Source organism: Bufo bufo, chromosome 1, assembly GCF_905171765.1.
Source record: "Bufo bufo chromosome 1, aBufBuf1.1, whole genome shotgun sequence".
Lineage (NCBI taxonomy): Eukaryota > Metazoa > Chordata > Amphibia > Anura > Bufonidae > Bufo > Bufo bufo.
Window position 1 is genome coordinate 553,167,510 of NC_053389.1, and position 17,722 is coordinate 553,185,231.

Genomic DNA, 17,722 nt, shown 5'->3' on the forward strand with positions numbered 1-17,722 from the left:
GAAGTATAAGAGGGCTTTTTTTGTCCGTAGCAGTTTTTATTGCGTTGATGACCCTACAGGAATGAAAATTCCCCTCCCTGCCTGCTACAAATACCGCCTGGTCCGGGTGTATAACCTTAGGGATTATCCCGTTTAACCTAGTCGCTAGTAGTTTGGCCCAGATCTTAAAGGGAACCTTTGATACATATGCAAATGAACCTTAGATGAGTACTGTCCCTGACTCATCTCAGGGACAGGACTCATCTCAGGTTCATATGCATATGTATCAAATCGTTGTTTTTTTACACAATAAAAGCACATAGAGCTATGGGGACTGGGTATTGCGGATGTGCTAGCGGCCATCTAGCAACCGATGTCCTCAGCTCTATACACAAAATCCCGGTGACAGGTTCCCTTTAACATCCAAGTTCAAAAGAGAAATAGGCCTATAATTTCCGCAGATCTTTTCATCCTTGCCCTCAAAATTGTTATACACTTGCAAGAAAAAGTATGTGAACCCTTTTGAATGATATGGATTTCTGCACAAATTTCTGCACAAATTGGTCATAAAATGTGATCTGATCTTCATCTAAGTCACAACAATAGACAATCACAGTCTGCCTAAACTAATAACACACAAATAATTAAATGTGACCATGTTTTTATTGAACACACCAGGTAAACATTCACATGCAGGTGGAAAAAGTATGTGAACCCTTAGATTTAATAACTGGTTGAACCTCCTTTGGCAGCAAAAACGTTTCCTGTAGTTGCAGATCAGACGTGCACAACGGTCAGGAGTAATTCTTGACCATTCCTCTTTACAGAACTCTTTCAGTTTAGCAATATTCTTTGCCATAGCATCTCAATTGGGTTGAGGTCAGGACTCTGACTGGGCCACTCCAGAAGGCGTATTTTCTTCTGTTTAAGCCATTCTGTTGTTGATTTACTTCTATGCTTTGGGTCGTTGTCCTGTTGCAACATCCATCTTCTGTTGAGCTTCAGCTGGTGGACAGATGGCCTTAAGTTCTCCTACAAAATGTCTTGATAAACTTGGAAATTCATTTTTCCTTTGATGATAGCAATCCGTCCAGGCCCTGACGCAGCAAAGCAGCCCCAAACCATGATGCCCCCACCACCATACTTCACAGTTGGGATGAGGTTTTGATGTTGGTGTGCTGTGCCTCTTTTTCTCCACACATAGTGCTGTGTGTTTCTTTCAAACTTAACTTTGGTTTCATCTGTCCACAGAATATTTTGCCAGTACTGCTGTGGAACATCCAGGTGCTCTTGTGCAATCTGTATACGTGCAGCAATGTTTTTTTTTGGACAGCAGTGGCTTCCTCTGTGGTATTCTCCCATGAAATCCATTCTTGTTTAGTGTTTTACGTATCATAGATTCACTAACAGGGATGTTAGCATATGCCAGAGACTTTTGTAAGTCTTTAGCTGACACTCTAGGATTCTTCTTCACCTCATTGAGCAGTCTGCGCTGTGCTCTTGCAGTCATCTTTACAGGACAGCCACTCCTAGGGAGAGTAGCAGCAGTGCTTAACTTTCTCTATTTATAGACCATTTGTCTTACCGTGGACTGATGAACAGCAAGGTTTTTGGAGATACTTTTATAACCCTTTCCAGCTTTATGCAAGTCAACAATTCTTAATCATAGGTCTTCTGAGAGCTCTTTTGTGCGAGGCATCATTCACATCAGGCAATGCTTCTTGTGAAAAGCAAACCCAGAACTGGTGTGTGTTTTTTATAGGGCAGGGCAGCTGTAACCAACACCTCCAATCTCATTGATTGGACTCCAGTTGGCTGACACCTCACTCCAATTAGCTCTTGGAGATGTCATTAGTCTAGGGGCTCACATACTTTTGCCACCTGCACTGTGAATGTTTACATGGTGTGTTCAATAAAAACATGGTAACATTTAATTCTTTGTGTGTTATTAGTTTAAGCAGACTGTGATTGTCTATTGTTGTGACTTAGATGAAGATCAGATCACATTATATGACCAATTTGTGCAGAAATCCATATCATTTCAAAGGGTTCACATACTTTTTCCTGCCTCAAGAGCTTGTTTAGGTAAATGTTCTCCTTTCATTAAAGCTTGACACCAGAATGCGATATGTGGGAGAATGGTTGGTAAACGTTTTTTATAGTATCCGGCAGGCAAGCCATCCGGACCCGGCGCCCTGCCAACAGGCATGGAAGTCATAATTTTTTATATTTCCTCCGGTAAGATTGGGGAAAGGAGAGAAAAGCTCTCCTCCTCTTTGAGGAACGGTAAATTTAGGTTTTTCAGGAAGTTATCAATCCGGGAGTGATCTGTTGTTAGTTGCGTTTGAGGCTGAATATTGTATAATTGGTGATAAAAATGGTTAAATTCCTTAGCAATATGACTGGTTTCAGTGGTTATAGAACATGAGTGGGTTTTAATACTTTTTATGAATTGAGTTTCTTTTCTCTTTTTGATTAGGTAGGTCATCAAGTTTATTTCCCTTATTTCCGTGAGCGTAATATTTAAACCTCGCGTACTGATATGCTCTAGCACACCTGATATTAAGTAATTCTTTTAGCCGTTGTCGCAGGACGAGTAATTCCTCCTCTTTTTTTGTCTGCTCTGGATCGTTTTTTGGATAGTTTCCAGCGTTGCTATTTGTACCAATATTACCAGGGAAAAAGCAGATTCAGGGTCAAAGTACAATCCGAGAGTCAATACCAGGAGAAGCAAGAGTATAAAAGGAGCAAGCAAGAAACAAAGTCAAATAACAAGCTGAAATACAAAAACCAAGTCAAAAGCCAACAGAGTATTCACAAGGTATAGGACCTTAATCATAGGCAACCTGTGGCTAGCAGGCTGTCTGCTAAATAGGGGAGAGAGGGAGTCATGTGACGTGGCCAGCATCACATGACTCATCCCCTGCTGAGTGTCGAATGCCCAGTTCAGAACTCAGACTTTTCGCTGAAACTACGGGAGCGGAGAACGCCGACCACGCTAAGAAGGCATGCGCGGCGGGGTCCTCTCCGCCCCCCGTTGCCCTGGAGACGAGGACGCAATGCACGTCCTTGCTCCAAAGTTATTGCAAGGCGCCGGCAGCACCGAAGGGAAGGAGCGCGAAGTCGGCGTCCTGTGACAGATGGGTTATTGTCTTGAAAATAGTGAGTTAGTTTATGTTTGCTGTTAATCAGAGCTTCATCTGAGTCCAGCAGAGTCTCCAGCAGGTGTTTAGCGCCCTCCAAGAGTCTACCAAGTAAAATTCCCTAAGGACTTTTTGTATGCCCCCAATAGTTTTTTGGGAGGTAGCCGACATATTCACTGCCGGATTCAGGGAAACATTTACAGTTGTGTTCAAAATAATAGCAGTCAGACATCACTAACCTGATCAATCACTGTTTTTGGTAGAAATTATATTCTACATGGCAAATAATTTATTAGCAGGTATAGTAGAGTAATAGAATTCCAACAGACCCAACAGTCATGACATGCTGCTGATTCTGCATAACTGAATCACTAATTGAAAGGGGCATGTTCAAAATAATAGCAGTGTGGAGTTCGCAAATGATTTAAAATGGCAACCAAAACCTGAAAGACGTGGAAGAAAGCGAAAAACTACCATTCGAATAGATAGATGAATAGCCAAAATGGCAAGGACTCAGCCAACAATCAGCTCCAGGAAGATCAAAGAATGTCTAAAGTTACCTGTGAGTACTGTTACAATTAGAAGACGCCTATGTGAAGCCAAGCTATCTGCAAGAAGCCCCCGCAAAGTCCCACTGTTAAAAAAAGACATGTGCGGAAGAGGTTACAATTTGCCAAAGAGCACATTGACTGGCCTAAAGAGAAATGGCTCAACATTTTGTTGTTCCATGACCAGGTGTGTGTTATTCCCTCATTATCCCAATTACAATGAGCAGATAAAAGGTCCAGAGTTCATTTCAAGTGTGCTATTTGCATTTGGAATCTGTTGCTGTCAACTCTCAAGATGAGATCCAAAAAGCTGTCACTATCAGTGAAGCAAGCTATCATTAGGCTGAAAAAAACAAAACAAACCCATCAGAGAGATAGCAAAAACATTAGGCGTGGCCAAAACAACTGTTTGGAACATTCTTAAAAAGTAGGAACGCACCGGTGAGCTCAGCAACACTAAAGGACCCGGAAGACCACGGAAAACAACTGTGGTGGATGACCGAAGAATTCTTTCCCTGGTGAAGAAAACACCCTTTACAACAGTTGGCCAGATCAAGAACACTCGCCAGGAGGTTGGTGTATGTGTGTCAAAGTAAACAATCAAGAGAAGACTTCACCAGAGTGAATACAGAGGGTTCACCACAAGATGTAAACCATTGGTGAGCCTCAAAAACAGAAAGGCCAGATTAGAGTTTGCCAAACGACATCTAAAAAAGCCTTCACAATTCTGGAACAACATCCTATGGACAGATGAGACCAAGATCAACTTGTACCAGAGTGATGAGAAGAGTATGGAGAAGGAGAGGAACTGCTCATGATCCTAAGCATACCACCTCATCAGTGAAGCATGGTGGTGGTAGTGTCATGGCGTGGGCATGTATGGCTGCCAATGGAACTGGTTCTCTTGTATTTATTGATGATGTGACTGCTGACAAAAGCAGCAGGATGAATTCTGAAGTGTTTCGGGCAATATTATCTGCTCATATTCAGCTAAATGCTTCAGAACTCATTGGACAGCGCTTCACAGTGCAGATGGACAATGACCCAAAGCATACTGCAAAAGCAACCAAAGAGGTTTTTAAGAGAAAAAAGTGGAATGTTATGCAATGGCCAAGTCAATCACCTGTCCTGAATCCGATTCAGCATGCATTTCACTTGCTGAAGACAAAACTGAAGGGAAAATGCCCCAAGAACAAGCAGCAACTGAAGACAGTTGCAGTAGAGGCCTGGCAGAGCATCACCAGGGATGAAACCCAGTGTTTGGTGATGTCTATGTGTTCCAGACTTCAGGCTATAATTGACTGCAAAGGATTTGTAACCAAGTATTAAAAAGTTTGATTTATGATTATTATTCTGTCCCATTACATTTGGTTCCACATATGCAAACTGTTGTAATTCCTACACCGTTCACCTGATTTGGATGTAAATGCCATCAAATTAAAGCTGACAGTCTGCAGTTAAAGCACATCTTGTTCTTTTCATTTCAAATCCATTGTGGTGGTGTATAGAGCCAAAAATGTTAGAATTGTGTCAATGTCCCAATATTTATGGACCTAACTGTATAAAGGAAGGTCAGGCCCGTTGAGAACTTGGTGCCTTAAGGTGTAATAACATCAATGAGATAACAGGCCTGTTACTGCTTCCAAGGAATATGAGGTCAGTTCTTGATTTTCCTGTTTGCTGTTGGCTTGTGCTTGGAAACCACCGACTATGGCTCCCGTCTAGGCAAAGGGGGTAGCTTCATTGCGGCGCTGTCTAAAGGTAGCCACGAGTCCAGTCGTAAAGGTTCAATTCCCAGATGAGATCACACTGCAGGCAGGTCTGCCGGTGTACGAATAGTGCTCCATTTCCCCTCTTTGCTAAAGGTTAGGTCAAAGGGGTAAAGCCAGCGATACATTATTTTATAGCTCCACAGATAGTTGGTGAGTGGCTTTAAAGTGCAGCGTTTGTACAGTGTTGAGGGGGCAATGTCTTGGTATAGCTGAATAGGGGCGCCCTCGTACACCAAGGTTTTCTGGTTCCTTGCGGCTTGTAGTAAGGCCTCAGTGTCGCAGAAACTAAGAAGACTGCATACTACATCACGTGGTGGGTCCCCCTTCCCAGGTGGTGGTCGTAGAGATCTGTGGATCCTTTTGATGATTATTGAATGTGTCCTGTCTTCCCCCAGGAGGCTAGTGAATATTTGTAGAGCTGCAGCAGGCAGTGCACTTGCTTCAATGGATTCCAGAATGCCTTTAAACCGGATATTTCTCCTCCTGCTCCGGTTTTCCTGGTCCTCTACGAGGATATAGGCATTGTTAAGTGAGTCTATATGTGCATCCTTGCACCATGCACCCTGCTATGGATACCAACAGGATGCTCAAGCTTTTTAAAAAACTTGAGGATGACCTTAAAAGTGAACTCTTGCACTTCTTGGACATAATGTTCCTGAAAATATCTTTACAAGAAAATATAGCACCCAGGGGTCTACGAATTAACATCCCGTCCACTTTTCCAGATGATCCAGTTTTCACCTACGAGTGGAAAGATTATCTGGATCAGTGTGCAGCTGGTTTAATCAAAATTATCCTGGAAAAAAGAGAAAAACTGGCAGACTCTCACACTAAAGACATAGAAAAAAATATTCTTTTCTTGCGCAGTTTTTCCCGTCACCCTGATTTTTCTGTTATCAATCATAATCTCACCAACAGGCTCTACCAAATGAACAGAATATCATAGCTAACAAATCCAATCAATTACAGAGGGATAGAACAGACAAAGAACAAGATAAATATTGATTAAGCAAAAGTGTAGAGCATAACACCCATCACCAGTCCAATAATGGGGATAAAAAGGGACAGGTACACACACCAGTTACAGCACACTATCAGGGACCAGCACAGTATGGTAACACCAGATCATGGTCTTTTATCAATCATCGCTATAAGAAGAATAATGCTTCCAAACCACAAAATGATAAGGGAGAAGTGAGGACGGACACACGCCACTCTAACCACATTGCCCATAAAGCTTCTGTCCAACTAGCCAACCCCTTGGCTGATAATACCCTTCTCAGTAGTCTTGACAAGTCTAATACTAGACACACTTCTATTCCCCAGCGTTTGCCACTGCCCAATATAGATACAATCCCCCAGCCTTCTTCTTTCCCTGGTGCATCCGGCAGGAGCATACCTTCTAACATCATGCCAACACTCATCCCCACTCCAGCAGTCTCTAACTCCATACATCCTACTGATGCAGAAAACTCCTCCACTGATGATTTCTTAGAGAAGTTTAGGGCGCTAAAAACCAAACACTTTGAACACAAAAACCGATCCTGACTTCCCCTGATGGATCCCCACACTCAGGAACCAGCAAATTTTCTAGAGGTCTTCAATGATAGTCCCACTCTCGAGCCCCTAGTGCCTCTGCCTCCTCCCCTTCCCCCTACCATCAACCACACTGGCCTTCTCCCACTCATCACCACCCCTGGTACATTTACACCTCTCACAGATAGTCCTCCTACAGACATTTCTCTACTCTGCAATCTCACCACGCATCATACACCTCCATCAGGGACTACAGCTAGTAACCAGGTCATCACCATTGATAACTTACATTCTGGTTCCTCTGCTCTAGTACCTTTTTTAGGCCATGCCAAAACCACTCCACCCACTGCCAGCCCGACACAGTCCTCCACACACCCCTTACACTCCCAAAAAATCGCCCACCAGATCACACAGTACTTCAGACCCATTCCTGGAAAAAGAAAACTCGAACACAAGGTTGTAGGGGAGGTATCCAAAAAAGGAAAATCGTCCAAAGACTAGAGATAATCAAATCTGAATCTATTTCTACTGTAAAAATCTTTAATCTCTCTTCTCATATATTGACGGCAACAGAAACCAAGTTACTTGAGAAAGGATTATCCTTCTGCCCATTTAATACTGTAAATCCTTTTGAGCTGTTTTTGGATATACAAAAATTTAGGCGAAACCTTACAATTAAAAGGCATTTTGAGGTTGAAAATATCAAACTTCCCCCAAAGAATAAAATAGACCAATCAATGGAGACGGAATTATCCACATTCACACATCAACATCAAGTCAGGGACATCATATCCCCACTTTTTTTGATCTTATATCTTCTGATATTAAAACAATGACTTCTGTACCAATTATGCCAAATAGAAAAGAAAATCTTAGTAAACCCGAAAAAAGATGCGCTAAAAAAACTGAGTGCCAATGAAAATATAATTGTTCGCCCAGCAGACAAAGGGGGTGGGATAGTTATCCAAGACTTTGTTGATTATGAGAAGGAAGCACTAAATATCCATTAGATTAATGATACAGTTTATTACGAAAAAGTGTCACAAAACCCCTTTCCAGGTATAAACAAAGATCTCACGAAAATAATAAAGGATGCCCATGATAGAAATTATATAAAGAAAAAAGAAAAAAACTTCCTAATGCCTAGAGCCCCCTGCACCCCCTATTTCTATCACCTCCCAAAAATACACAAAAATGCAAAATATCCGCCTGGCAGAGCAATTGTGTCAAATACAAAATGCGCTACAAGTAATCTTTCACATTATCTGGATCTATTCCTGCAACCCTATGTACGCACATTACCCAGCTACCTTCACGATTCTAGTCAGCTAATTCGGGAATTAAAAGACATCACTTGGAAAGATTCATATGCATTATTCACCATGGACGTTACAGCCCTATATTCCAACATTCAACATGACTTGGGCATACAGTGTGTAAAAACCGTCCTAGAGGGAGATCCCACTTTGAAACCACCCCAAATAAATTTTCTTCTAGATAGTCTGCGCTTCATTTTAGACAATTTCTTTATCTACAATAGCGTAACATACCATCAACGCAGGGGTACCGCCATGGGTACGAAAGTGGCGCCGTCCTTTGCAAATCTCTTTATGGGGGAGTTTGAAAGGCTATACATCCAAAACACCGTACCCCCTATTCAACAACTCGTCTACTACAAAAGGTATATCGATGATATCTTTATCATATGGGATGGCGATAAAAACACCGCTTTACAATTCTGCAATACTATAAGTAATACAGGTTGGGGAATTACTTTCACCCCAAAATACAGTAGAAGCGAGATCGAATTTTTAGATGATATTATCTCCACCGAAAATAACCAATTGGCCACTAAAACATATTTTAAATCTATTGATGCAAATAGCTACATTCATTTTTCGAGTTTTCATAATAAAAAATGGTTGGAAACCCATATAGTTAATACAAACGGATCCGACAAAATTGTACCCTTCATAGCGATTTTAAAAATCTGGCAAAAGGTTTATTGACAAAGGCTATCCCAGGAAACTTATAAAAAACGCCTATGGCAGAACCACTGTCGACACACAAGAAACTACAGATACAGCCCAAAAAAAGACAAGGGACACGTACAGAAATGAATATAAATTTTGTCACACAGTTTAATACATCCAACAACACTATACGCACAATCTTTTTGAAACATTGGCATATCCTATTACAGGATCCATACCTAGCCAAATATTTACCCCCCAAGCCTAGAATGATCTATAGGAGAGCCCCGACTATTAAGAACCTCCTCGCTCCTAGCAAGCCGATACAACACAAAAAAGTTAGTTCAGATAGCCCACTCTTACACCCTAAAAAAATAGGCAGTTACAAATGCGGAAAAAGTTGGTGCCTATGCTGTAAGGTTATAACTAATAAATGCACATACTTCTCGTCAAATAAAAACGGGACTACCTTTGCGATAAAGCATCACCTAATGTGTCAATCCAGCTATGTAATTTATCTCATTGATTGTAGCTGCGGGCTTCAATATGTAGGCCGCACTACTCAGGAGTTACACTGTAGGCTAAACCAGCATAGGCACAATATCCAAAAGCATTACCAAAAACATAGCCTCTCCAGACATTGTGCCTCTACATCAGAGAGAGAGAAACACCCAATCAAGATCACACCAATCGATTACATACCAGAAAACCCATATAATCGGTTTAGTACCCTCCAGTGACGAGAAGTCTACTGGATGTACCAATTAGATACCCTTGCATCACAAGTGTTAAATGAAATAAATGAGACCATCTTCTAGGGCATAGGTGTCAAACTCTGGCCCGCGGGCCAAATTTGGCCCGCAGTGTAATTATATTTGGCCCGCGAGGCTATACCAAATGACTACTAGAGCTAGCCCGCCGGTATTATACAGCGCATTCATTCATCGCTAATACTACAAATCCCATAATGCCTTGCTGATGTTTTGGCGCGTCAATAAGGACAGGTCCCAGAAACGCCCTCTCCTGTGTGACAGAAGTCATAGCGATCTCAAGCTACAACTGTCACTGTGGAACCCCTTCCCAAAAATGGCAAAAAGAAAGGCAGACAACAGGAACTTTCTGGACAGGTGGGAGACAGAATATCTGTTTACATATGTAAAAGACAGACCTGTTTGTCTGATTTGTGGAGTCAACGTGGCTATAACTAAGGAGTACAACATTTGATGACACTATGAAACAAAACACCATGACAAGTACAAGGACCTGGACATGACTCAAAAGAGCCAGAAAGTGGAGGAGATGAAAAGAAGTTTGGTTTCACAACAGAATATGTTCAAAAAAGCCACATCACAAAGTGAGGCCGCTGTAAAAGCTAGTAATATTGTAGCAGTAGAGATCGCAAAATCCGCCCGGCCCTTTAATGAGGGAGAGTTTGTGAAAAAGTGCATGTTTAAAGTTTGTGACATCGTGTGCCCAGAGAAAAAGCAAGCCTTTTCAAACGTGAGCCTGAGCAGAAACACAGTAGCTGATCGCACATGTGATCTTGCCACCAATCTGTATAACCAGCTTTTGGAAAAGGGAAAAGATTTCGTTGCATTCTCCCTTGCTGTGGATGAGAGCAGCGACGCATCTGATACTGCTCAGCTGTCAGTCTTCATCCGTGGAGTGGACTCAAATATGTGTGTTACGGAGGAGCTATTGGGATTCAAATCAATGCATGGCACAACCACAGGAAAGGAAATCTTTGAGGAGGTTTCCAAATGCGTAACTGAAATAAAGCTGTCGTGGGATAAACTCGTGGGATTAACGACAGATGGTGCGCCAGTGATGTGCGGTAAAACAAGTGGACTGGTGGGCAGGGTCCGGGAGAAGATGCAGGAAGAGAACTGTGCAGGTGAACTAACTGTTTATCACTGCATCATACATCAGGAATCACTGTGTGGCAAAGCCCTAAAGATGGAACATGTGATGACCACAGTAACACAAGTAGTTAACTTTATAAGAGCCAAAAGGTCTGAATTACCGCCAGTTTAAGTCTTTTCTGGAGGAGTCTGGTTCGGCGTATTCAGACGTGCCGTATCACACAGAGGTGAGATGGTTAAGCCGAGGAAAAGTACTCAATAGATGTTTTGAGCTGCATGAGGAAATATGTCAGTTTCTGAAAAGCAAAGGGAAGGACACAGCAGAGCTTCGGGAGAAAAAGTTTCTGTGTGAGCTGGCCTTTCTGTGTGACATCTCGAGCCATCTCGATGCGCTGAACCTGCAGCTTCAGGGGCGCGGGCGCATCATCACAGACATGTACGCTGCAGTGAGGGCTTTTAAAACTAAACTGTGCCTGTGGGAGAATCAGATGCTGCAAGGAAACCTTGGCCATTTTCCTTGCTGCCAAACCATGAAAACGCAGTTCTTTACCAACTTGTTCCCATGCGCACAGTTTGCTGAAAGACTCAGTGTACTCGGCGCTGAGTTTAGCCGGCGATTTGCCGACTTTGATGTCCAGAAATGTAGGTTTGAACTGCTCAGTAATCCCTTCGCAGTTAATGTGGAAAACGCACCAACCAACCTCCAAATGGAGCTAATTGAACTCCAGTGTAATGACACACTGAAGTCAAAGTATGATGCTGTGGGCGCCGCACAGTTTCCACAGTTCATCCCTGACACAATGCCTCAGCTCCGCACCCAAGCTGCTCAGATGCTCTCCATGTTCGGCAGCACTTATCTATGTGAGCAACTTTTCTCCTCGATGAAGATGACCAAAACATCTCACAGGAGACGTCTGACTGATGAACACCTTCGCTCGATACTGAGGATTTCCTCAGCTCAAAGCCTGAGCCCAGACATTGATGAACTATCATCCAAGAAGAGATGCCAGGTATCTGGCTTGGGCACATCAGATTAGATCAGTGTGCAGCAAACTGAGCAATAATTAATGTTTTCTTTATGCACTTTTTCTTGCTACTCCAAGACATGGGCTTGAATGGTTGATTGATTTTATTATTGTTATTTTATTTTAAAAATTATCATTATATTATTATTTAAATCTTATTTAATAAATGAATATGCTTGTTCCATATTCAATGTTAAAGCAAATCTTGTTTGGGTCCATGTTAAAAGGTTCATTTGTTCAATGCTGGCCCGCGACTTTGTTCAAGTTTTACATTTTGGCCCACTGTGTATTTGAGTTTGACACCCCTGTTCTAGGGTAATGTATTTCTCTTCCTTTCCCCCTCCCTTTTTTTTTTTTAAACAACTTTTTTAAACATTTTTTATTTAAAAAAAATTCACTAATATCTAGTGATATTTTACCAATAGGATTCCACCAAGAATAATTTTTATATTCACGTAATTGACTTACACACCAGAATATTTTATGATATTATATTCCTTTCCTCCCCCGATTGTTCTTTGAAAATCCGGCCCATCTATTTTTCTTCAGTCTTTAACTGCCAATACTATTCTTATATAGCACACACTAAATAAAACCACTATACTCCAACTGGATTTTATACTCTGGTTTATTTCCCAGATATGCAAGTAGGAAACGAATACACCTTCTGATAGTGATAGCGCACAGTAATTTTATACTCTATATATACACTCACCTAAAGAATTATTAGGAACACCATACTAATACGGTGTTGGACCCCCTTTTGCCTTGAGAACTGCCTTAATTCTACGTGGCATTGATTCAACAAGGTGCTGATAGCATTCTTTAGAAATGTTGGCCCATATTGATAGGATAGCATCTTGCAGTTGATGGAGATTTGAGGGATGCACATCCAGGGCACGAAGCTCCCGTTCCACCACATCCCAAAGATGCTCTATTGGGTTGAGATCTGGTGACTGTGGGGGCCATTTTAGTACAGTGAACTCATTGTCATGTTCAAGAAACCAATTTGAAATGATTCGAGCTTTGTGACATGGTGCATTATCCTGCTGGAAGTAGCCATCAGAGGATGGATACATGTTCTCATTCTGTTTACGCCAAATTCGGACTCTACCATTTGAATGTGTCAACAGAAATTGAGACTCATCAGACCAGGCAACATTTTTCCAGTCTTCAACAGTCCAATTTTGGTGAGCTCGTGCAAATTGTAGCCTCTTTTTCCTATTTGTAGTGGAGATGAGTGGTACCCGGTGGCGTCTTCTGCTGTTGTAGCCCATCCGCCTCGAGGTTGTGCGTGTTGTGGCTTCACAAATGCTTTGCTGCATACCTCGATTGTAGCGAGTGGTTATTTCAGTCAACGTTGCTCTTCTATCAGCTTGAATCAGTCGGCCCATTCTCCTCTGACCTCTAGCATCCACAAGGCATTTTTGCCCACAGGACTGCCGCATACTGGATGTTTTTCCCTTTTCACACCATTCTTTGTAAACCCTAGAAATGGTTGTGCGTGAAAATCCCAGTAACTGAGCAGATTGTGAAATACTCAGACCGGCCCGTCTGGCACCAACAACCATGCCACGCTCAAAATTGCTTAAATCACCTTTCTTTCCCATTCTGACATTCAGTTTGGAGTTCAGGAGATTGTCTTGACCAGGACCACACCCCTAAATGCATTGAAGCAACTGCCATGTGATTGGTTGACTAGATAATTGCATTAATGAGAAATAGAACAGGTGTTCCTAATAATTCTTTAGGTGAGTGTATATACAGTGGCGGAAATAATTATTTGACCCCTCACTGATTTTGTAAGTTTGTCCAATGACAAAGAAATGAAAAGTCTCAGAACAGTATCATTTCAATGGTAGGTTTATTGTAACAGTGGCAGATAGCACATCAAAAGGAAAATCGAAAAAATAACTTTAAATAAAAGATAGCAACTGATTTGCATTTCATTGAGTGAAATAAGTATTTGAACCCTCTAACAAAAAAAGACTTAATACTTGGTGGAAAAACCCTTGTTTGCAAGCACAGAGGTCAAACGTTTCTTGTAATTGATGACCAAGTTTGCGCACATTTTAGGAGGAATGTTGGTCCACTCCTCTTTGCAGATCATCTCTAAATCCCTAAGGTTTCGAGGCTGTCTCTGTGCAACTCTGAGCTTGAGCTCCCTCCATAGGTTTTCGATTGGATTAAGGTCCGGAGACTGACTAGGCCACTCCATGACCTTAATGTGCTTCTTCTTGAGCCACTCCTTTGTTGCCTTTGCTGTATGTTTTGGGTCATTGTCGTGCTGGAACACCCATCCACGACCCATTTTCAGTTTCCTGGCAGAGGGAAGGAGGTTGTCGCTCAGGATTTCACGATACATGGCTCCGTCCATTTTCCCGTTTATGCGAATAAGTTGTCCTGTGCCCTTAGCAGAAAAACACCCCCAAAGCAAAATGTTTCCACCCCCATGCTTGACGGTGGGGACGGTGTTTTGGGGGTCATAGGCAGCATTTTTCTTCCTCCAAACACAGCGAGTTGAGTTAATGCCAAAGAGCTCTATTTTGGTCTCATCAGACCACAGCACCTTCTCCCAGTCACTCTCTGAATCATTCAGGTGTTCATTGGCAAACTTCAGACGGGCCTGCACATGTGCCTTCCTGAGCAGGGGGACCTTGCGAGCCCTGCAGGATTTTAATCCATTGCGGTGTAATGTGTTTCCAATGGTTTTCTTGGTGACTGTGGTCCCTGCTAATTTGAGGTCATTAACTAACTCCTCCCGTGTAGTTCTAGGATGCTTTTTCACCTTTCTCAGAACCATTGACACCCCACGAGGTGAGATCTTGCGTGGAGCCCCAGAGCGAGGTCGATTGATGGTCATTTTGTGCTCCTTCCATTTTCGAACAATCGCACCAACAGTTGTCACCTTCTCTCCCAGCTTCTTGCTAATGGTTTTGTAGCCCATTCCAACCTTGTGCAGGTCTACAATTTTGTCTCTGACATCCTTGGACAGCTCTTTGGTCTTTCCCATGTTGGAGAGTTTGGAGTCTGCTTGATTGATTGATTCTGTGGACAGGTGTCTTTTATACAGGTGACTAGTTAAGACAGGTGTCCTTAACCTCCCTGACGGTATTCCCGAGCGTGACTCGGGGTTAATTTTCGCTGCCAGAAGCGGTAACCCCGAGTCACGCTCGGGGTACATTGCAGAGGGAGCGGCGGGTGTCTTTACCTAATCCCGATGTTCCCCGCTGTGATCGCCGGTGAGAGCTCCGGCGGATGTCTCATCTCTCTTCCTGGTTTCGTCTCTGTGAGCCGCAGCGCCTCACAGAGGCGGAACTGGGCGGGAGATTCAAAAAAAAAAAAAAAAAAATACATTGTATAAAAGTCAAACACACACATAAAGTTAGGTGATACAGTGAAATCCTGTCAGATTACACTATCACCTCAGATTTGACAGATTTGACATCTGATCATTCTACACTGCCCTGGCTGCCCTTTTAGCTGTTTTTTCTAAGCAAAAAAAAAATATATTTTTTACCATGGCATCAAAGCGTCACTTTAGCATCACCAAAGCGGGTTTGGATCAGATAATTGACAGCGACAGCGACACAGAGCCCCTCGCAGAATTGAGCGACAGCGATAGCGATTCGTGGAAAGATTCGTCATCCGACTCTGACCAGAGAAGTGGCGACAGCGACGAATCTTCACTTGAGCTCAGTGAGGTGCGCTCTTGGTGCCCTATTGATTGCGGTATGGATGCAGTACCACCGCCAAGATTCCCGTTTACAGGATCGCCTGGGATGAAGGTAGACGTTGATCACAATGATCCTTTGGCGTACCTAAAATTATTTCTGACGGATGACGTCATTGAAAAGATTGTCACGGAGACAAACCGCTACAAAGAGCAGCAATCCACTACTCTGCACAGCAGATTTTCCAGAACCAGAAAATGGGAACCGGTGAGTAAGGAGGACATATGGAAATTTCTGGGGCTAATACTTCTTCAGGGGGTGGTGGGGAAACCCCTGCAGAAATGGTACTGGACTACCAATAAATTGCTGGCAACCCCATTTTTTGGCACCATCATGTCCGAGTACCGATTTTCCCTCATAATGAAGAATTTACACTTCACCAACAATGAGGAATTTGACGAAGCCACACATCCAGCGCCAAAACTGAAGAAGATCTGGGAAGTATTCCAAATGATCATAACCAATTTCCAGCAGGCCTATGTGCCAGACAGAGACATTAGCATTGATGAAAGTCTGATGGCTTACAAAGGACGCCTCAGCTGGATTCAATACATCGCATCCAAGAGAGCGCGGTTTGGAATAAAATCCTATATGCTCTGCGAGTCTACAACTGGCTATATATGGAATTCCATCATATACACCGGCAAAGGAACACAATTCAACCCCAGGTACAGCGGCTATGGGATGGCAACGTCATCAGTCCTTTCACTGCTTGAACCATTGCTCAATCAGGGGTATTGTGTGACAACAGACAACTTTTACACGTCGCCTGAGCTGTACGAGTTTCTACTAAAAAACAAGACTGACGCATATGGAACCGTTAGGGCCAACCGACGTGGCCTGCCATGTATGTTTTCCAAGAAAAAACTGAAAACAGGAGAAATGGTGGCCTGGCAGAAAGGAAAGATGATGGCAATGCGTTGGCGTGACAAAAAAGACGTGTGCCTAATGAGTACAGTACATAACACCTCCACTACCACGGTCCACACAAGAGGTGGGAAAGATGTCATAAAGCCACAACTTGTGATCGACTATAATAACACCATGGGAGGAGTCGATAGAGCCGATCAGGCGATGACATTCTATCCAGCTATGCGGAAGCAACAAAAAAAATACTACAAAAAAATATTCAGGCATCTCCTGGAACAATGTCTGTGGAATGCCTATATACTGCACAGAGGAAAGAGTGACAAGCCTCTTGTTCACTCTGACTTCATCTGGAAGGTGGCGGAGCAGATTTTTGTGAACTACCAAACGCCATCAGTGGCCGTGAACAGATCTGGACGTCGCGCTGTTGACGTTGTAAACCCAGAGAGGCTGACTGGTCGTCACTTTATGGATTACATCCCGCCAAGCGCAAAAAAGGCAGCACCTACAAGGATGTGTGTAGTTTGCTGCTCAAAGCGAGATGGAAATGGAAAAAAAATCCGAAAGGAAACCAGGTTCCATTGCCCTGATTGTGACGTTGGTCTATGTGCAGTCCCATGTTTCAAAATTTACCACACCCAGGATGTTTACTGAATTTTCTTTTGTTTGACAAATTTCATTATTTATTACATTACTGAATAAAATTATATTATTTATTAGATTATAACTCATGATTTTATTTTTTCGAACTTTATCACATCTGAGAGGTCTACTAGAGTCTTTATTGGTCAGGTTTAAGTAAGTAATTACTAAGAATTGCAGGCCTACAATACATAACACCAAATTTCCATGCAAAAAAATGGTACCGCTTTTGGAACAAAATTCCTGACATAATCATACCGCCAGGGAGGTTAATGAGGGTGACTAATTGAGTAGAAGTGTCTAACCACTCTGTGGGAGCCAGAACTCTTAATGGTTGGTAGGGGTTCAAATACTTATTTCACTCAATGAAATGCAAATCAGTTGCTATCTTTTATTTAAAGTTATTTTTTCGATTTTCCTTTTGATGTGCTATCTGCCACTGTTACAATAAACCTACCATTGAAATGATACTGTTCTGAGACTTTTCATTTCTTTGTCATTGGACAAACTTACAAAATCAGTGAGGGGTCAAATAATTATTTCCGCCACTGTATATATATATATATATATATATATACACACACTTTTTTATTTATTTCTATTTGTAATTTTGAAACAAACGATTCTTTGACTCAGACTAT

At 42.3% G+C, this 17,722-nt stretch overlaps 1 protein-coding gene and 1 pseudogene across 1 annotated transcript; both read left to right on the top strand.

The window, feature by feature from the left end:
* Positions 1 to 10,037: 10,037 nt before the first annotated feature.
* On the top strand, positions 10,038 to 11,850 carry LOC120985809 (annotated as a pseudogene).
* A 3,509-nt stretch (positions 11,851 to 15,359) lies between these two features.
* Positions 15,360 to 17,093, top strand: LOC120985815 (piggyBac transposable element-derived protein 4-like). Its single transcript, XM_040413987.1, has one exon. It carries the CDS (start codon positions 15,360 to 15,362, stop codon positions 17,091 to 17,093), a length of 1,734 nt encoding a protein of 577 aa, XP_040269921.1.
* Positions 17,094 to 17,722: the final 629 nt, after the last annotated feature.

What these genes read in the sequence shown, in the direction of transcription:
- LOC120985815 (XM_040413987.1), top strand. Translation starts at nt 15,360, where the DNA reads ATGGCATCAAAGCGTCACTTTAGCATCACCAAAGCGGGTTTGGATCAG.